Raw genomic sequence first — 16,993 nt, forward strand, 5'->3', positions numbered from 1 at the left:
TTAGTGGTCCAATTCCAAACTCTCTTGGGGACCTAAGACTTCTAAAACGGCTGATTCTCTATGAAAATCATTTGACAACTGAACCGTCATCAAGAGAATTGGGTTTTATCAATTACTTGACAAATTGTAAGCATCTAGAACACTTATCATTTGGTGACAATCCATTGCATGGTTTTCTTCCGGTATCGGTAGGGAATCTCTCAACATCTATGGAGAAATTCTATGCCTATTATTGTAGAATCAAGGGAAGCATTCCCGATGCATTTGGGAATTTGAGCAATCTATTGACTTTGAGTCTACATGGAAATCAATTGAGTGGACCCCTTCCCATCGGAGTGAAACACTTGCAAAAACTCCAAGGTTTAAGTTTGACATCCAATCAACTGAGTGGTTCAATTCCAAATAGTCTTTGCGAGTTAAAGAGCTTATACAAATTGTATCTGACATCAAATCAGCTTCGTGGGTCAATACCATCATGCTTAAGCAATGTTAGTTCGCTGAGAGAAGTTTTCTTTGATGGAAACTTCTTTAACTCAAGCATTCCTACTAGCTTGTGGAACCTCACTGACCTCTTGTATTTGGATTTGTCCTCTAATTTACTGGGTGGCTCACTACCTCAAGAAGTTCAAAATTTGAAGGCAATAACACTATTGGGTCTGTCAAGAAATCATCTTAGTGGGAATGTTCCAAGTTCCATTGGAGGTTTGCAAAGTCTAGCCAACCTTTCTTTAGCACAAAATAAGTTTGAGGGACCTATTCCAGACTCACTCGGTCATATTACAAGCTTGGAGGTTTTGGACCTATCCAATAATAATCTATCAGGTCCAATCCCAAAGTCCTTGGAGGTACTCTCATATCTCACTCATCTTAATCTTTCTTTCAACCACTTAAGAGGAGAAATTCCCTCTGGTGGTCCTTTTGAGAACTTCACATACGAATCGTTCATGTATAATGATGAATTGTGTGGCGCCCAAAGATTTCATGTTCCTCCATGTTGGGGTCACAAAAAAGTATTTCACATGTTAGGCATTATATTGAGTATAACAGCAGCAGTAATTGCTGTTGCAACTGTTGCAATTTTACTTTTAAGATGCCAAAGGAAGAATGAGGTTTCAAGAAATGCTGATTTGTTGCCCATGGGACTGGCGAGAAGGATTTCATATTATGAACTTGTCCAAGCAACCAATGACTATGATGAAAGTAATTTACTTGGCAAAGGAAGTTTTGGATCTGTATACAAAGGTACTTTAACAGATGGGACAGTTGTTGCTGTGAAAGTTTTCACTTTCCTCTTAGAAGTCACTTCTAGGAGTTTTGATACGGAATGTGAAGTTCTACGCAACCTTCGCCACAGAAACCTGATCAAAGTGATTGGTAGTTGCTCTAACCTAGACTTCAAAGCCTTAGTGCTTGAATATATGCCCAATGGGAGCCTTGAGAAATGGTTATATTCCCACAACCATTGCTTGGATTTAGTGCAAAGAATAAGCATGATGGCGGATGTTGCTTCGGCATTGGAATATCTCCATTTTGGCTATGTAACACCAGTGGTTCATTGTGATTTGAAGCCTAGTAACATATTGCTTGACGAACATATGGTTGCGCATGTAAGTGATTTTGGTATTGCAAGATTCTTGGATGAGAGAAACAGTGTTATGCATACCAAGACCCTTGCAACACTTGGATATATGGCACCAGGTTGAGCATATCTGACTTTTGCTTTAATTACTTTTATATCTCTTTTTTGTATGAAAATGTGTCAATTTCATGAGTTTTCTCTTTCCCTTCAACTATGATAGATTGATAGATTTCCTCTTGTAGTACAGAGTTTGGACTTGAAGGCCTAGTGTCAACAAGAATTGATGTGTATAGTTTTGGCATAATTTTGATGGAAACATTTTCAAGAATGAAGCCTAGTGATGAGATATTCAAAGAAGATTTGACCCTGAAGAATTGGATAGAAGAATCTGTACCTAATGCAACAGTTCAGGTTATAGATGGCAACTTACTCAGGCAACAAGATAAGCATTTCAATGAGAAATTGGAGTGTGTTTCAATGATCTTCAAATTAGCTCTAAGTTGCTGCACCGAATGCCCACAAGATCGGATCAATATGAAAGAAGTTGTGGCAGCACTTAAGAAGATAAAACGTCAACTTGACTCTTTATTGGATACCTGAAGATGGAAACGCCAATGTGAAAGAAGTTGCCTGGGCTGATATTTGCTCCACCAACACCAAAAAAATAGGGGTTTATGGGTGCAGAAATTGGCTGGCAATTTGATTTGTGAAGTTTTATGGGATAACATAGTTCCAACAAGAGGATTAGTGCTACTCTTCTGCCAGTATTCAAGACTTTAAAGCTCTCAACTTGCAAACTTGTAGTGTTTAATCCACAAATGCAATTGTCCAAGGGTGAATTCATTTTCTGTCTCACTCTTTTTTTTTTTTTTTCGTTTAGACGTTGTTTGGGAATTTCTGAAAACCAAATAGTATTATTTTTTGTAGAAAAATACAAAATCTATACAATGTCTAATCGCACTCCTGCTTGGGGTTCTCTAGGATTGAGGAACATTGTTAGTATACAGTTGTAAAGGTAAAAGTACTCAAATTCAGTACTTTTTTTTTTCAGGTTCTATAGATTGAACACCTTTTTTCTTTCAACTAATCAAAGGTACGATTAAAGATATAAGAAAGTACGTTATATGTTAATATCAAACAATGATACTCTTGTATTATTTATTGTAAAAGAAATATTATCTCAAAAAATTAATGAGTCCCTTGGTCTATTATCCCAATCCTTTTCTGTTTCTTTAGTCCCACTTCTTTCCCCCAAAAAAAAAAACCAAAAAAAAAAAAGAGAAGAAAACGCACTATAACAATTAATACTATCCCGTATAACCTGTGAGCATCCAAAAACTTGATCCATTATTTCTACGCATTAAGTATTGAAAAGCGGAAGGCAAAAGTCCATTGTGATGTAAGGATGCACTTTGGAGAAATTTGCGAGTGCAATCATTCAATTTACAAGTAGACTTGCCCATGTCTTCTATACGGAAGATATTCAGCTCATCAATGAATGTTGAGCACATATTTCCCACTTGCACAATTATTTGGGGGCTTGCTACTGTATATTATATTTGCCCAAACGGGAATTCAACATAGTGCTAATTCTTGAATCTGGATCGCAAATCAGATTTGAGCACATCCATAGAGAAGCAAATGGTTTATGCTTACCGCTTGGCAAAGATTTGAGCATTACAACAGGAAGATTTTGTTTTGTATCCCCCGATGTACGGGACCTTTTGCCTGGAGGATATATAGAGGTGTGAATTCCCTCATATGGTAGTAAATTACTCTGATACTTAGAGTTTGTTCTCGATTCATTATTTTAGCTAATTATATATTTTAATTTTAAATAATTAGTTTTTTTTAACATTCCCATTTACATTTGTATTTAGATTCTAGATTTTTGTAATTATCTGAAAAAGCTAAAATCTATAATCTATCAAAGAGTAGTTTTTATAGATTCTAATTATTCTCTATAATCAAATTTCTATCTAAATCAAATGAGAATAAGGCCTAGCTTTTTATATTAATGCAGTTCTTCTTTCTTACCCCAAAACGAGAGAGAGAGAGAGAGAGAGAGAGAAAAAAACCCCATGCCACCACCAAGTATTCAATCCCTCTAAGCTGTCAGTCGGTTTATGGTCCTGCACCATGCAGTAAAAAAAGAAATATTTACAAAGTGTGCTAATACAATCCTTTGGTTTAAGATGAGTCATTTCCTCTAATCTAATTATAGTTAACATCTTTTCCATTAGTATAGAATAATACAGGTGTTGGTAAATAAATTTCGTATCTACTATACATATAAAAGATAAAACAAAAAAGTATTGGTTTTTAGAGCCCAAAAAAAGATAAGAAAGAAAGAACAAGACAAAAAAAAATTTTTTTTAAAGTTTTTGAAGTTAATAATTTTGAAATTTATTGGTAACCATCGGTTTCCTAGTAGTTTCGCTGTAACCATTTGATGAATGGAGTCCTCATGTTTGCATTAATATTGGCCCAGTCTTACATGACTAAATGATCCTTCAATTCTTTTCTACATTTGTAGCTAAAAATGAAACAATAGCTTTAGGAATTTTTTTTCCAAACATATGCAGGGAATTCAGTTAACTCAGAATGAAATTGGCACACAACAAATCCCAAACCATATGCGGGGTGCTTTAAACAAGCCCTGTTCAGCTAACTGTTTGAGAATACAGGACATATATTTTCGTGGAATTGGTTCAATCTAATTGTAAAAGCACTTAAAGAAAATTAAAAAATAGACATGTTTATGGTCGTCTTCCACCAATATTGTAAAGGCTATGGATTTTTCATTATCCTGATTATAATACTATGAACATATATATATATATATATATATATATATATATTTTGGGAAAATCTGTTTCCCACTGTTGCCAGACTAATATATATACATGTAGACTTGCAATACCTTGGAACGCACAGCAGCTACTCAATTTAACACTGGACGATGGGAACAATGTGCAAATACATTATTTTTGCAGTTTTCCTAGTCCAATGTATGATGCCATCCTCATTAGGCAAAAATCTAGTGAACATCACCACTGATCCATCAGCTCTTCTTGCATTCAAATCCCAAATAACATCAGACCCCAACAAAATCTTGTCCAAAAACTGGACTTTAACATCCTCAATTTGCAACTGGATTGGAGTCGCTTGTAGCTCGGCACCTGAGAGTGACCGCATTAGATATCCCAAATATGAATCTTTCTGGAACCATATCTCCTCATCTGGGAAATCTTTCCTTCCTTGTTTATCTCAACTTGAGTGCCAACAATTTTCATGGGAATTTGCCCCACGATTTATCCCACCTGCATCGACTTAAAGTCCTCGATCTCGGCATTAATAATCTCGATGGAGAGTTACCAACTTGGCTTGGTTCATTCACCGAACTTCAATATTTGTCTCTGAGAAACATTAGCTTTTCTGGGCTGATTCCTACTTCCATCTCTAACATGTCAAAGCTGGAGCAATTAGTCCTGTCGTCCAATTCTTTACAAGGAAGGATCCCAATAGAGATTGGACATGTTGGTAATCTCAGGACACTAGCCATTAACTTCAATCAGTTGTCGGGTTCATTGCCATTTGAGATCTTCAATCTTTCCTCTCTTGAAAGACTTGCCTTGGTGGGCAACAAGCTTTCTGGCAGTCTTCCAACAAATCTCTGCAACCGTTTTCAGAAACTCTGGTGGCTTTCCCTATCAGTGAACAATTTATATGGTCCAGTACCATCAAATATATCTCAATGTTCACAACTTCAAGTATTATCCTTGTCCGTCAACAATTTTAGTGGTTTCATACCCAAGGGAATTGGCAATTTGAAGCAGCTTCAGTTGCTATACATTGGCTTGAACAATTTTACAGGTGAAATCTTCATTCTTGCCTTTACTGGCAATTGCAAACCTGTTGAGTTTACTTTCGTCTTTGAATACACATAATATAACAAAATATGACGCTTAATTGGAAACAAATTAGTCCACTACTAAAATCAACTATGCCTAAACAAAAAATTTTCGACATTTCACCTGACCTTCACCCTTTAGCAAATGAACTGTTTTAAGTCTCTCTTGTACCATAATGCAAAAAAAGAGAAAAGGAATTTGTTGAGTTAGACTGCCCAAAGGCTACATCTTGTTTGTCTTTTTCTTTTTAACAGCCGGGAGGAGCAAAGAGAGAGGGGGGGGGGGGGGGAAGAAAAGAACACAAGGAAACTTCATAATCAGCATCATTCATCACAAGTAGTGATAGTAAGTATATTTTTGAAAATCAACCCACCAATTCTTCTTCCGCTTGGCCACTTGGAATACTTCAAAGTCTACTGCATCTCCCACCATCCGGACCCTACAGGTTAGCGAGCTGCCCACGTCCTTATGCGTCTGATTCATTAAACAAACTCTCAAGTTGAAATGTGTCTGCCATCTAGGCGGTGCGGCCATCTAACTTTCTCTTGTTATGCTCTATCACTTCGAGCATAAGCTAAGATGTATAAAAAAAATATGAGAAGATAGTAATCTTTTAGTGCTTTGGTTAATTTGGATTTGGTGTATTAGATTGTTCTCAAAGAATGGATGGAAATGGATGTCATGTTATTTATAATTTCTATTTAGTAATTCTTAAATGTCATGACGAACAATTGTAGATTCTGCATAATTTATCGAGTCTGGTACTTCTATCGATTATTTATTTACTTTTTTTTTTATTCTCCATTTTCATTTCTAACCATAATTATCTGCTTTCGACATAGTAAAATAAAGTACATAAACTTCCCACCCATAAATAGGTATCCAGTGACATACAAATGATTGTTGAAGATTTTCTAAACGTTATATTGAGTATGATGCATCAAGTCTACCATGTTATGTCAAGTATGACGCACCATGTCAACCACGTTATATTGAGTATGATGAATTTCTCCGAAATAATAAATATTCATATTCCTTATCCCACATCCTTTTCCGCAGGGGTGATTCCAAAAGAGATCGGTAATTTAACTATGCTTCAGGTTTTATCAATTCCTACTAGCGGCCTAACAGGTAAGAGCGTTATCAAATTGCAAAGTAACATCTTGCCTTCTTGAAGTCTTTGAAAGAATTGTTTTAAGGTCAAAATTCTTCAAAGTTTTCGTCCATATCAGTTTACTGTCCCCGCTTTTATGAAGGATAACTTACCTCAACATAAATTTCCATAGTAAACACTAAACAGCAGCTTACATTTCTGGCAGGCTTCATGATTTTGAAAAAGTTTTGATGTTTAAGCGACACAAGCCTATAATTAAGTTGTTGTTATATATTTGCAATCGGTCATATATACCCTTCTACAAGAAGCGGTCATTAAAGATGGAACAAAGCTAGTTATTTCCCTTATCTGCTTTGAAGTAGTTTAACCGTGTGAACAAGTCCTATGGACGGAGGAAAATTTACATGAATGTGAAAACCGTGTCTACCATACAACTAGAAGTGTATGACAACTGCCTTTTCGGATTAGGGGCGTAACAGATTGAGTTCTGTCCAGTACAAATTAGTTTATATAATTCTTATAATTTTGGGTATAAGGTTGTATAATTTGGGTATAAACTTCAACTTGTTAAACTTATACAACTAAGTTTATAATTGCATCAAAATTGTACGAGTCTACATCAAAAGTAGTAAAAATTATACGAATCGGTTTGAATTGGATAAAATTCAACTTGTAATGTCCCTCATCCATACCTTTCCTAACAAAATTAAACTTAATTATGGAATTTTATGAGAATGTCCTTTGTAACTGGAAATGAATCATAGATTTGCAATTAAAGTAAATTTTAAGCAAAACGCTTGGAATAGAATGCGGTAGCTCTATAAAAGTGTATGGGGATTATAAACGAATCGTACAAGACAACAACACGTTAGTGGAAATTTATCATTCAAATTTGGGTAAATTACGCTCATTCCCCCTCCCCGGTGGATTCCAAGAGCGTCACATAACTTGTCAAATGTTTCAAAATATCTATATAATCCTCTATTATTTTATGTAAAGTAGAAACTTGATGAAAAATAACTTCTATAAGTTGTTAATTGAAATACCAATATTGCTCTTATCTAAGTACTAAATCAAACAATACCTTGACCACCTTGTGTAGAACTATAAAGGGTTTACATGAATAAATACAAAAATTGCATGCGAATAATTAAAGTGGATTGCATATTAAAGAGGGATTGAGTAGGTGTTATGATTCTATTACACACATTTTTTAAAACACATCTAGCTTAATCACCATAATTGCTAGTGCTTTGAATCAATTTTTCACTTTGCATAAAATTAAAGGAGGTTACGAGGATATTTTGAAACCTTAAGAGGGGTTATGTGGCAATATGAAAAATCACGGGAGATTATATGTAGTTCATCCTTAAAATTTTAAGCAAATCAAAGTCGAGAATAAAAAAGGGAACCAAATATAAAGTAAGAGAATCTAAGTGGGAAAACGCTGCGGTGGTTTGAAGTATTCAAAGGCACTACAAGTGAATAATCAAAAAAATACTAAATTTTGTTAAGATAGTGGTAAGATACGCTTACTCGTGTACAACTAAAATATAAGTACTACGTCTATAACTAAAATTGTTATTTGCTTAATGAAGCTTGCTACTTAAGTTAACAAAATTTAAGATCTTCTTATGTAAATGTCTTATACCCACAAATAATTGGAAAAGTTTTGTGGTTTTTTTAGAGGTGCAATGCCTTCTGAGCTTGTCAATCTATCCAACTTGCAAACATTGGTATTAGAAAATAATAGATTAACAGGTTCCATACCTGTAGGGATCTTCAACATCTCCACATTAGGAATACTATCACTTTCAAACAATTCTCTTCAAGGAAATCTTCCATCAAGCATCGGTTATGGGTTTCCCATGCTACAATTTCTTCATCTCGACACAACCAACCTTAGTGGAGTTATACCAGGCTCAATCTCAAATCTGTCTCAACTCATCGTCCTTGAACTGGATGAAAACAAATTCAGTGGTTTTATTCCTGGATCCCTTGGAAACCTACAACTGCTTGAAAGGATATTAGTATCTTCCAACCTTCTAAGAAGTGATTCTTCAAATGAAGAACTGGGATTTATTACTTCTTTAACAAACTTCAGAAATCTGAGAGCTCTGGGGTTTGACAAAATGCCATTATTAAATGGTAAACTTCCAGCTTCCATTAGAAATTTTTCTACCTCCATTGAAAGAATTTATGGATATAAATCTAACATCCAAGGTAGAATCCCAAAATCAATTGGAAATTTAAGCAGTTTGTTGTTGCTAAGTTTGTATGGGAATCAGTTGACGGGGCCAATTCCAACATCTGTAGGACGTATGTAGAATCTTCAAGGTTTGTTTCTTTATGAAAACAAACTTAGTGGATTTTTTCCAAAATCTCTGTGCGGATTACAGACACTATATTCTGTGTACTATGATACGAACCAGATTTCGGGGCCAATTTCAGAATGTCTAGGAAATCTTACTGCTTTGAGATATCTTTACCTCGAGTCAAATAGGCTGGACTCTAGTATCCCTTCGAACTTGTGGCAGCTCAAAGATCTAATAGAGCTCAACCTATCCTCTAATTCTTTAACAGGTTCTTTACCACCTGAAGTTGCAAATTTGGAGGTTGCAACAACATTGGTCTTGTCAGTGAATCAGTTCTCAGGAGATATTCCAAGTGCAATAGGGAAATTAGGGAACTTGAATTATCTATCTTTAGCACAAAACCAATTTCAGGGCTCAATGCCTGAGTCGATGGGGAAGATGGTAAGCTTGCAAACATTAGACCTGTCACACAACAACCTGTCAGGTTTGATCCCAAGCTCACTCGAATGGCTTCAATCCCTTTTGTACTTCGATGTTTCTTTCAACAAATTGAGAGGCCAAATTCCTAGTGGAGGCCCTTTTGAAAATTTCACTAGTGAATCATTCATTTCCAATGAAGCATTATGTGGACCTACAAGGTTTCATGTGCCACCATGCCCAAAAATCTCCAATCATCACAAATCAAAGACAACTAGGATTGTATTAATTTTTTTAGGGATTATTGCAATTTTGGGTGCTTTGGCCGTCTTTCTGGTGTACCTACGATACCACAAGAAGAAAGATAGAGCTTCCAATGACAATGCTTTATTATCATTGGGAACATATGAAAGGATTTCCTACTATGAGCTTTTGCAAGCAACTGATCGCTATAATGAAGGCAATTTGCTCGGTACTGGGGGATTTGGATCGGTCTACTGTGGTACTCTTAATGACGGGAGAAAAGTTGCTGTAAAAGTATTCCATGTACAACTTGAAAGGGCACTCAAGAGTTTTTACACAGAATGTGAAGTACTACGGAACCTTCGCCATCGAAATCTAACCAAGGTCATCAGCGGTTGCTCTAACAATGATTTTAAGGCTTTGGTGCTTGAATTAATGCCAAATGGAAGTCTTGCGAAATGGTTGCATTCTCCCAGCTGTTTTCTAGATATGAAACAAAGATTAAACATAATGATTGATGTGGCATGCGCATTGCATTATCTCCATAATGGTTATTCAACCCCAGTCGTTCATTGTGATATGAAGCCTAGTAATGTCTTGCTTGATCAAGATATGATTGCACATGTAAGTAATTTTGGGATTGCAAAGCTGTTGAATCAGGAAGATGGTATTACACACACTGCAACGATAGCTACGTTTGGTTATGTAGTACCAGATTAGTAGATTTCTTGAACATATATATCAAGTACTGTTTTTCTGTAATTAATTTACCTTCAAAATTTTACATTTTTTTTTTTTTGGTGAATCTCTGTTTAAACCTGGCATTCTTTGCAGAATATGGATTGGAAGGACTCGTATCGACAAAATGTGATGTTTATAGTTATGGAATCATGCTGATGGAAGTCTTCACAAGGACAAAGCCTAATGATGCAAGATTCAACGGCAATTCAAGCTTGAAGGACTTGGTGCAAAGTTCTATGCCTAATGCTCTATATCAGATTATAGATGCCAACTTGTTGCAGGAGGATGAAGAACACTTTGCAGAAAAGCTGGATTGCATATCGTTTATCATGGAAATAGCTCTAAATTGCTCAAGAGAATCCTCAAGGGAGAGGAGCAATATGGAGACAGTGCTTAGAGAAATGAACAATATCAAGTCTAAACTGTTATGAATTGATAGAATGCACTGAATCATAATCCCCGGTCAATGGTAGAACTTCTACAGTTGTTTGTGAACTGCTAGAATTCATCATTTCTTCCTTAAAATTTCTTGTAAAGCATTTTGCTACTTGAACTTATAATAATGTATCACATTAGACTTTTAATTCAATTGAAACCAACGCCTGTAATAGTTACACAAGGGCTATAATCATAATTGACAAATTTGAAGTCTTTGCCAAAATGGATTTAGTGTCTAGTAGTTCTAATTTTCATGTCCGACAGTTGGGAGCTTTTGGGTCCAAACTTGCAATAGATGTATCTACCAGCTCCCTAGAAAAAAAAAATGTAAAATTGTAGAAATAGGTTGACCTCTCAGGGATTGATGGTCTACTGTCAAACCAAGTCCATAGCGCGAACATTGATATGAAATTAATGTCTTTTGACTAATTATAGGGTTATAGACTTATTAGCTAGTATTTAACCAAAGAATTCCTTACATGCAATAAAATATTCTCGTGAATCCCAAATCAAAATCTTTTTGCAATCTGTGTTACCTTATTTATAATCAATTATCTTTAGAGTAGTTGATCATCAGGAAAGCATTAAACCTCTCCCTGGTTTAATCTTCTTCAGGTCAGCTACAACTTGTTTCATGTTGATCCTTCCACCTGGACACTTTCTACATCAGTTTAAAGTTAATATAAAGATCAATAAAATGCACTCCAGCTTGTCAGTGAAATACTCTTCCTCTGGCCGTATTCATTTGAAAGGAATCTTTTTTTTTTGTTTTTGAAAAAATTTGAACTGAATCTTAAATCCAAATTCATTTTAAGACATTTCATTACTAGGCTTCATTCTCGAAAAAGTTTCATTAATAAACATGAAAAAATTTTGAGGGGACAAGAAGTATGATATTATGAATTTTTTTTGTTAAAACCTGGGGTACAAAACAACGATTTTAAAATATTTTGGGGAAGGATCTGTCCTTGGGGAAATATATTTTATTTGCCTTTTTTTAAAATACCTAAACCTAACGGAGCCCCATGAAAATGACAATAACAATTATTGGATAAAATAATGACTTCCCAGGCAAAAAATGGTGCTTTTTCTAATTCCATGAATTACAACTTTTGGTCCTCCGTGTTAATTTTACTTTTATCATTAGTTATTCTGTTAATGTCAACATATTCTCTTTTAGAGTGGAAATGGGAATAGTACCCCAAAACTCCTACTATGGCTTCATTCTATACTGCTTTGCATAAGTTCCTATATAACTTTAGATGATGATATTTGTATTTGGGAGTTTAAGCAATTTCTCAAGTTTCATTTTCTATTGTACCATGTGTAAATCCTAATTTATTCTTTTCAAGTTTTAATTATGACTTCAAACACTAATGGCAAAATTGCATTTTAGTTCTCAATGTACAGGATCTGAACCAAATTAATCCCCAATATTTGGGCCAAAGCAAAAATACATAGTTAGGCCGAATTGATCTCAAATGTCTTGACCTAGAGAAATGTAGCCCAAAAGTATTCAATTGTCTGTCATTTTGCATAAAAATCTCATAAAAAGTTATGATAATTACATAAAAAGCTATTAGAATGATAAATACTATAGGAAAAAAACAAAAATTACAAAAAATAATAAAAAATATAAAATAAATACACTATTTTCTATTTTACATAGTATTTGTAAATAAAATTTACACTTATGAAGAGAAAAACACATTTTACAACTTTAGAAAATGCCCTACAACTAGATTATTGTTTCAGGTCCTAGACTTATTATTACACCTTGTAAATAAAGCAAAATAATTTTAACAACCAAAACTTGATTATTGTACATTTTATATTACTTAATCCATGATTATAAGAAAGTATACAAATAAACAAACGGAGCACATCACATGATTTATGAATTCAGTAAATCTGCCAAATCTATCATTGTCTTCATTTGGACAGAATTTAGTACTATTACACTTATTTTACGGTTTCTAAATTTTTTCAACCTTTGTGCTTCTTATATAATCTCATTTAGTTCTTGTAATTCAACGGATTCTGCTGTTTTTTAAATACATTTTTGGTGACGTCCTGCAACTTTTCAATGCAACACCGGGGACAAATTTTGCCAAATTAAATATTTTAGGGACTATATTTGTTCAAATTAAAACATTGGGGAATAAGTTTGGCCAAAATTGAATATGTTAGGGACTACATTTCCTATGACCAAGGATCAGAGTTCAATTTGGTTCACACACTAAACATTGAGGATTAAAATTTCAATTTTCCTTAACTTCTTTTTCTTTTTTTTGGCAAAAAAAAAGGTCAGTTTTCGCTAACTATATAGATGGAGGTGCTCTTAGAGATATAAGGACGGTATAATTGGTGTGAGAGTACCTAAGCTTTGAAATCATAAGGTTGCGCATATATTAAATTTCAAACATGATTGACTATAGCAAAACCTGGCTAAAGTATCAGGGCATAATTGTCGAATCTGTTCAAATAAATTGCAGTAATGACTTGGACTAAAAAACCAGGCATTAAATATTTAACTAGTACCCAACAATATTGACTTAGTTTACAGAAATTAAATTACAACAAATCAGATATAATTGGTCAAGGATCCGAAAAAAATTTGCTCCTTTGTCTCCAGGCCAATCATATTAAGTTGACCTCTGCTCTCATCCAAGAAAGTATAGCCTTCTGGTCTGAAATTACAATTTGATCATGAAGAAAACTCACAAAACATGCCTTTTGATTCATCATTTGTTGATACTTTGTTTGACAACTTGCTCAATCATTGCAGCAAACGACATCACCACTGATCAATCTGCTCTTCTCGCCTTAAAATCCCATCTCACTGCAGACCCTCGCAATCTTCTGAAAACCAATTGAACTACTTCTGCATCTACATGCATCTGGAATGGAGTTACGTGCAGTTCTCGCCATCACAGGGTGACTGCCTTAAATATTTCAAACATGGGTCTTACAGGCACCATTCCTCGACAACTTGGAAACCTTTCATTTCTGGTTACTCTGGATTTGAGTGGCAACAAATTCCAGGGAAGTCTGCCTCAGGAGATTGTTTATTTGCACAGACTTCGGGTGATCAATTTAAGTTTCAATAACTTCACTGGACAAATTCCTTCCTGGTTTAGCTTCTTAACCTGCCTCAAATACTTGAATCTGAAAAAGAATAATTTTACAGGTTTGATCCCTCATTCTCTCTTCAACCTTTTAAAGCTTGAAAACTTGATTCTATCATCCAACTCCATTCAAGGAATCATTCCGGAGGAGATTGGAAATCTTCATAGCCTGAAGTATGTAGACATTGAAACCAACCAACTTAATGACTCCATACCATCTTCAGTCTTCAACATATCAACGCCAGAAACTATAGCGCTTGGACATAGCCCGTTTGGAAATCTGCCTACTGATGTATGTCTCAATCTTACAAAACTGAAAAAGCTTAGTTTGTCTTCGAATAAGTTAAGTGGCCAAATACCATCTAGCTTATCTCGGTGTTCACGACTTGAAATACTTCTTGTCCTACAACAACTTTGGTGGGCTCATTCCAAAAGAAATTTGGAACTTGACAACACTAGAATTATTATATCTTGGTGACCACAATTTGAGAGGTAGGTATAACTTTAGTCATCAACTCTGTTATAGAAATGAGTAAGTCGATGGATGAATGATACGTGCTTTTCAATTAATTATTAATGACTCGAGTTCTTGCAAATTTTTGTCACAAGTTCATTGTATTTTCACAGGTTCAATTCCAAAAGCGGTTGGTGCCCTTTAAACATTCCGAGCTCAACTGGAGGTCTGCAAATGCTATTGACACTTTCTTTGGCAGAAAATAAGCTACAAGGATCTATTCCAGACTCGATGGGTGACTTGTCAAATTTGGTGTTCTTGGACTTATCCAATAATAATCTTTCAGGTCTAATCCCAAAGTCCTTGGTGGCACTTCAATTTCTCAGTTACGTCAATCTTTCTTTAAACAATTTATGGGGTGAAATTCCATCTGATGGCCCTTTCAAAAACTTCACGAGTCAATCATTCATGTCTAATGGAGGTCTATGTGGTAGTACAAGATTTCTTGTTCCTCCTTGCAGCACTTCCATAGATCACAAGTCAACCAGGAAGAAAACATCTCATGTAATATTCATTACCTCTGGTATTGGAGCAGCATTAATGGCTATAACCTTAACAATAGTATTTCTAATGTATCGAAACAAAACTGAGGTAGGTAGGACTGAGGGTGAATTCTTATTTTGTGATGAAAAAAAAAAAGATTTCTACAACGAGGGCGGTTTTTGGATTTGTTTCTACAAAGGGGGTCTTCGCATTCTCAGAATGCGAGCTCACCGAGCTCGCATTTTGCGAATGCGAGGTCGATTCGAGCTCGCATTCTGAGAATGCGAGCTCTGTGACCTCGCATTCTAAGAATGCGAGCTGTATGACCTCGCATTCTCAGAATGCGAGCTCACCTCGCATTCACAAGCTCCCCTACAACCGCCAAGACCCCATTTCGAAAAAAAAAAAGACCCAACAAAGAATAGCTGGTTGAATAGCTGTGGAACAGCAAAACAAAGAATTAGGAAGCGAATTTTGCTTAGCAAAACAAAGAAAACAGACAGACCTGGTTTCTGCACATCGAAGCATCCAAAGACCGGAGCAGACCGGAGCATCGAAAGACTGGTTTCGCGTTTGCCGCTTCCCAAAATTTGACCGCATTGCCGTCCCATTGCAACTGTCAAACAGCATAAAGGTTAGGCTTTTGCACTTGCAATGCCTCACGTATAGCTTTGTAAGTTTAATTAATAGTTGAATACTATCATCCAAGGGCAGGTTCAGATTTGTTGTGCAATTTGGGTGTAAATGTGACGTGGGTTGTGCTTATTTTTGCAATTTTTGTGGTGGATTTGAGGAAATACGTTATCTTTTTCGATGACTGGCAATTTTTCCATTTCCAATTAGTTGCAGTTTATTTGCAGATTTCTGCAATTATTGCAGAAAAAGAAAGATCCGAGCTCGGATACGACTAAAGTCAGAAAGATCCGACCTCGGATCATAAGGATCCGAGGTCGGATTTATAGTTGTTTACTCAGATCCGAGGTCTCGTCTGATCATCCGTCGAGAAGGATCCGAACCCTGTTGGATCCGAGGGCTTCAATAAATTATCCGAGCTCGGATCCGTCCATTTCATAATAATAAATGCGAGCTATTGTTTTATTTTTTGTTAAAATTATTTGTGGATTTCAGCGTGCGAAAATTCGAGCTCTGTGAGTTCGCATTTGCTGAAGGCGAAGACCCTTTGGATGTAATCCCATGCTCAAAATGCCCCATTTGTAGAATTCTTTTAAAATTCATCAGAATTTTTTTTTAAAATCTATTTATCGACCCTATTACTTTTGGTCGAAACACTATGTACATTGGATATTGTATGTTTTGCAATTGGAGCTTTGGGACTTTATTGACATTATGTAGTTTATAGATTGGAGCTTTTGAATTTCATGGATATTTGGATTGTTTGACAGGGAGTTTGAGGCTATTTATAGGGGAGATTATGTCGAAATTTTTGTAGATCTTTCTTTGTGAGGGTAACTCACTATTAGGTTATTTGAAAAAATAACATTAATTTTGTAAGATTCATAGCTAGAATATCACATCATTGTGAATGTGGATCTTTTTATGAGGTGTGAATGTGGAGCCCAAATATATATAACTTCTAAATACATTTCTTACGCCTGTACTTTGAAAATTATAGGGTCTCTTGACAATATGTAGTGTGGCAAATGTGATTACTACTTAATCGGCTTCCCTTTTCGGATTGGTTGGCAGGGAGTTTTAGTGTAATTTTAGGGGAGACTCTGTCCAAATTTTCTAAAGATTGCGTTCGGTTTTAGGCTATTGCTATCGTTATTTATAGCATATTTCATACCTGTTTTTAATTTTTTCATAAACATATGGATCGAAATTAGTCTATATAATAGTTCCAATTTCGACCTATAGTCCATCCTCTCTTTCATTTGTTTGGACGCTTGGACTTCTAATTCTAATATATTGTCCCCAAAATAGGGATTCATTTTACAAACATGTCTGTAGAAAGACCTCTGCGGGTAAACCTATACTGGGGAGGACAAATACATTACGAAGGTGACTTTGTTTGTTATATGCCTCGTACTTCCAACCGGACATTAACTTTGAGGCATAGAATTGGATACGGGGAGTTGGTTGACAG

At 35.4% G+C, this 16,993-nt stretch overlaps 3 protein-coding genes across 3 annotated transcripts; all 3 read left to right on the forward strand.

The window, feature by feature from the left end:
• The first annotated feature begins 209 nt into the window (after positions 1-209).
• LOC113755299 (LRR receptor-like serine/threonine-protein kinase FLS2) lies at positions 210-2,179 on the forward strand. The gene is made up of 2 exons (XM_027299338.1): positions 210-1,698; positions 1,827-2,179. The coding sequence occupies exons 1-2, from the start codon at positions 210-212 to the stop codon at positions 2,177-2,179; spliced, it is 1,842 nt and encodes a 613-aa protein (XP_027155139.1).
• Positions 2,180-4,791: 2,612 nt separating this feature from the next.
• On the forward strand, positions 4,792-5,529 carry LOC113755300 (probable LRR receptor-like serine/threonine-protein kinase At4g36180). The gene has a single exon (XM_027299339.1). The coding sequence runs from the start codon at positions 4,792-4,794 to the stop codon at positions 5,527-5,529; it is 738 nt and encodes a 245-aa protein (XP_027155140.1).
• Positions 5,530-8,301: 2,772 nt separating this feature from the next.
• LOC113755301 (LRR receptor-like serine/threonine-protein kinase FLS2) lies at positions 8,302-15,182 on the forward strand. Its single transcript, XM_027299340.1, has 5 exons — positions 8,302-8,926; positions 9,191-9,496; positions 13,754-14,306; positions 14,517-14,994; positions 15,105-15,182. Exons 1-5 carry the CDS (start codon positions 8,302-8,304, stop codon positions 15,180-15,182), a joined length of 2,040 nt encoding a protein of 679 aa, XP_027155141.1.
• The last annotated feature ends 1,811 nt before the right edge of the window (positions 15,183-16,993 follow it).

This window comes from Coffea eugenioides, unplaced genomic scaffold (assembly GCF_003713205.1).
Source record: "Coffea eugenioides isolate CCC68of unplaced genomic scaffold, Ceug_1.0 ScVebR1_13;HRSCAF=70, whole genome shotgun sequence".
Classification (NCBI taxonomy): domain Eukaryota; kingdom Viridiplantae; phylum Streptophyta; class Magnoliopsida; order Gentianales; family Rubiaceae; genus Coffea; species Coffea eugenioides.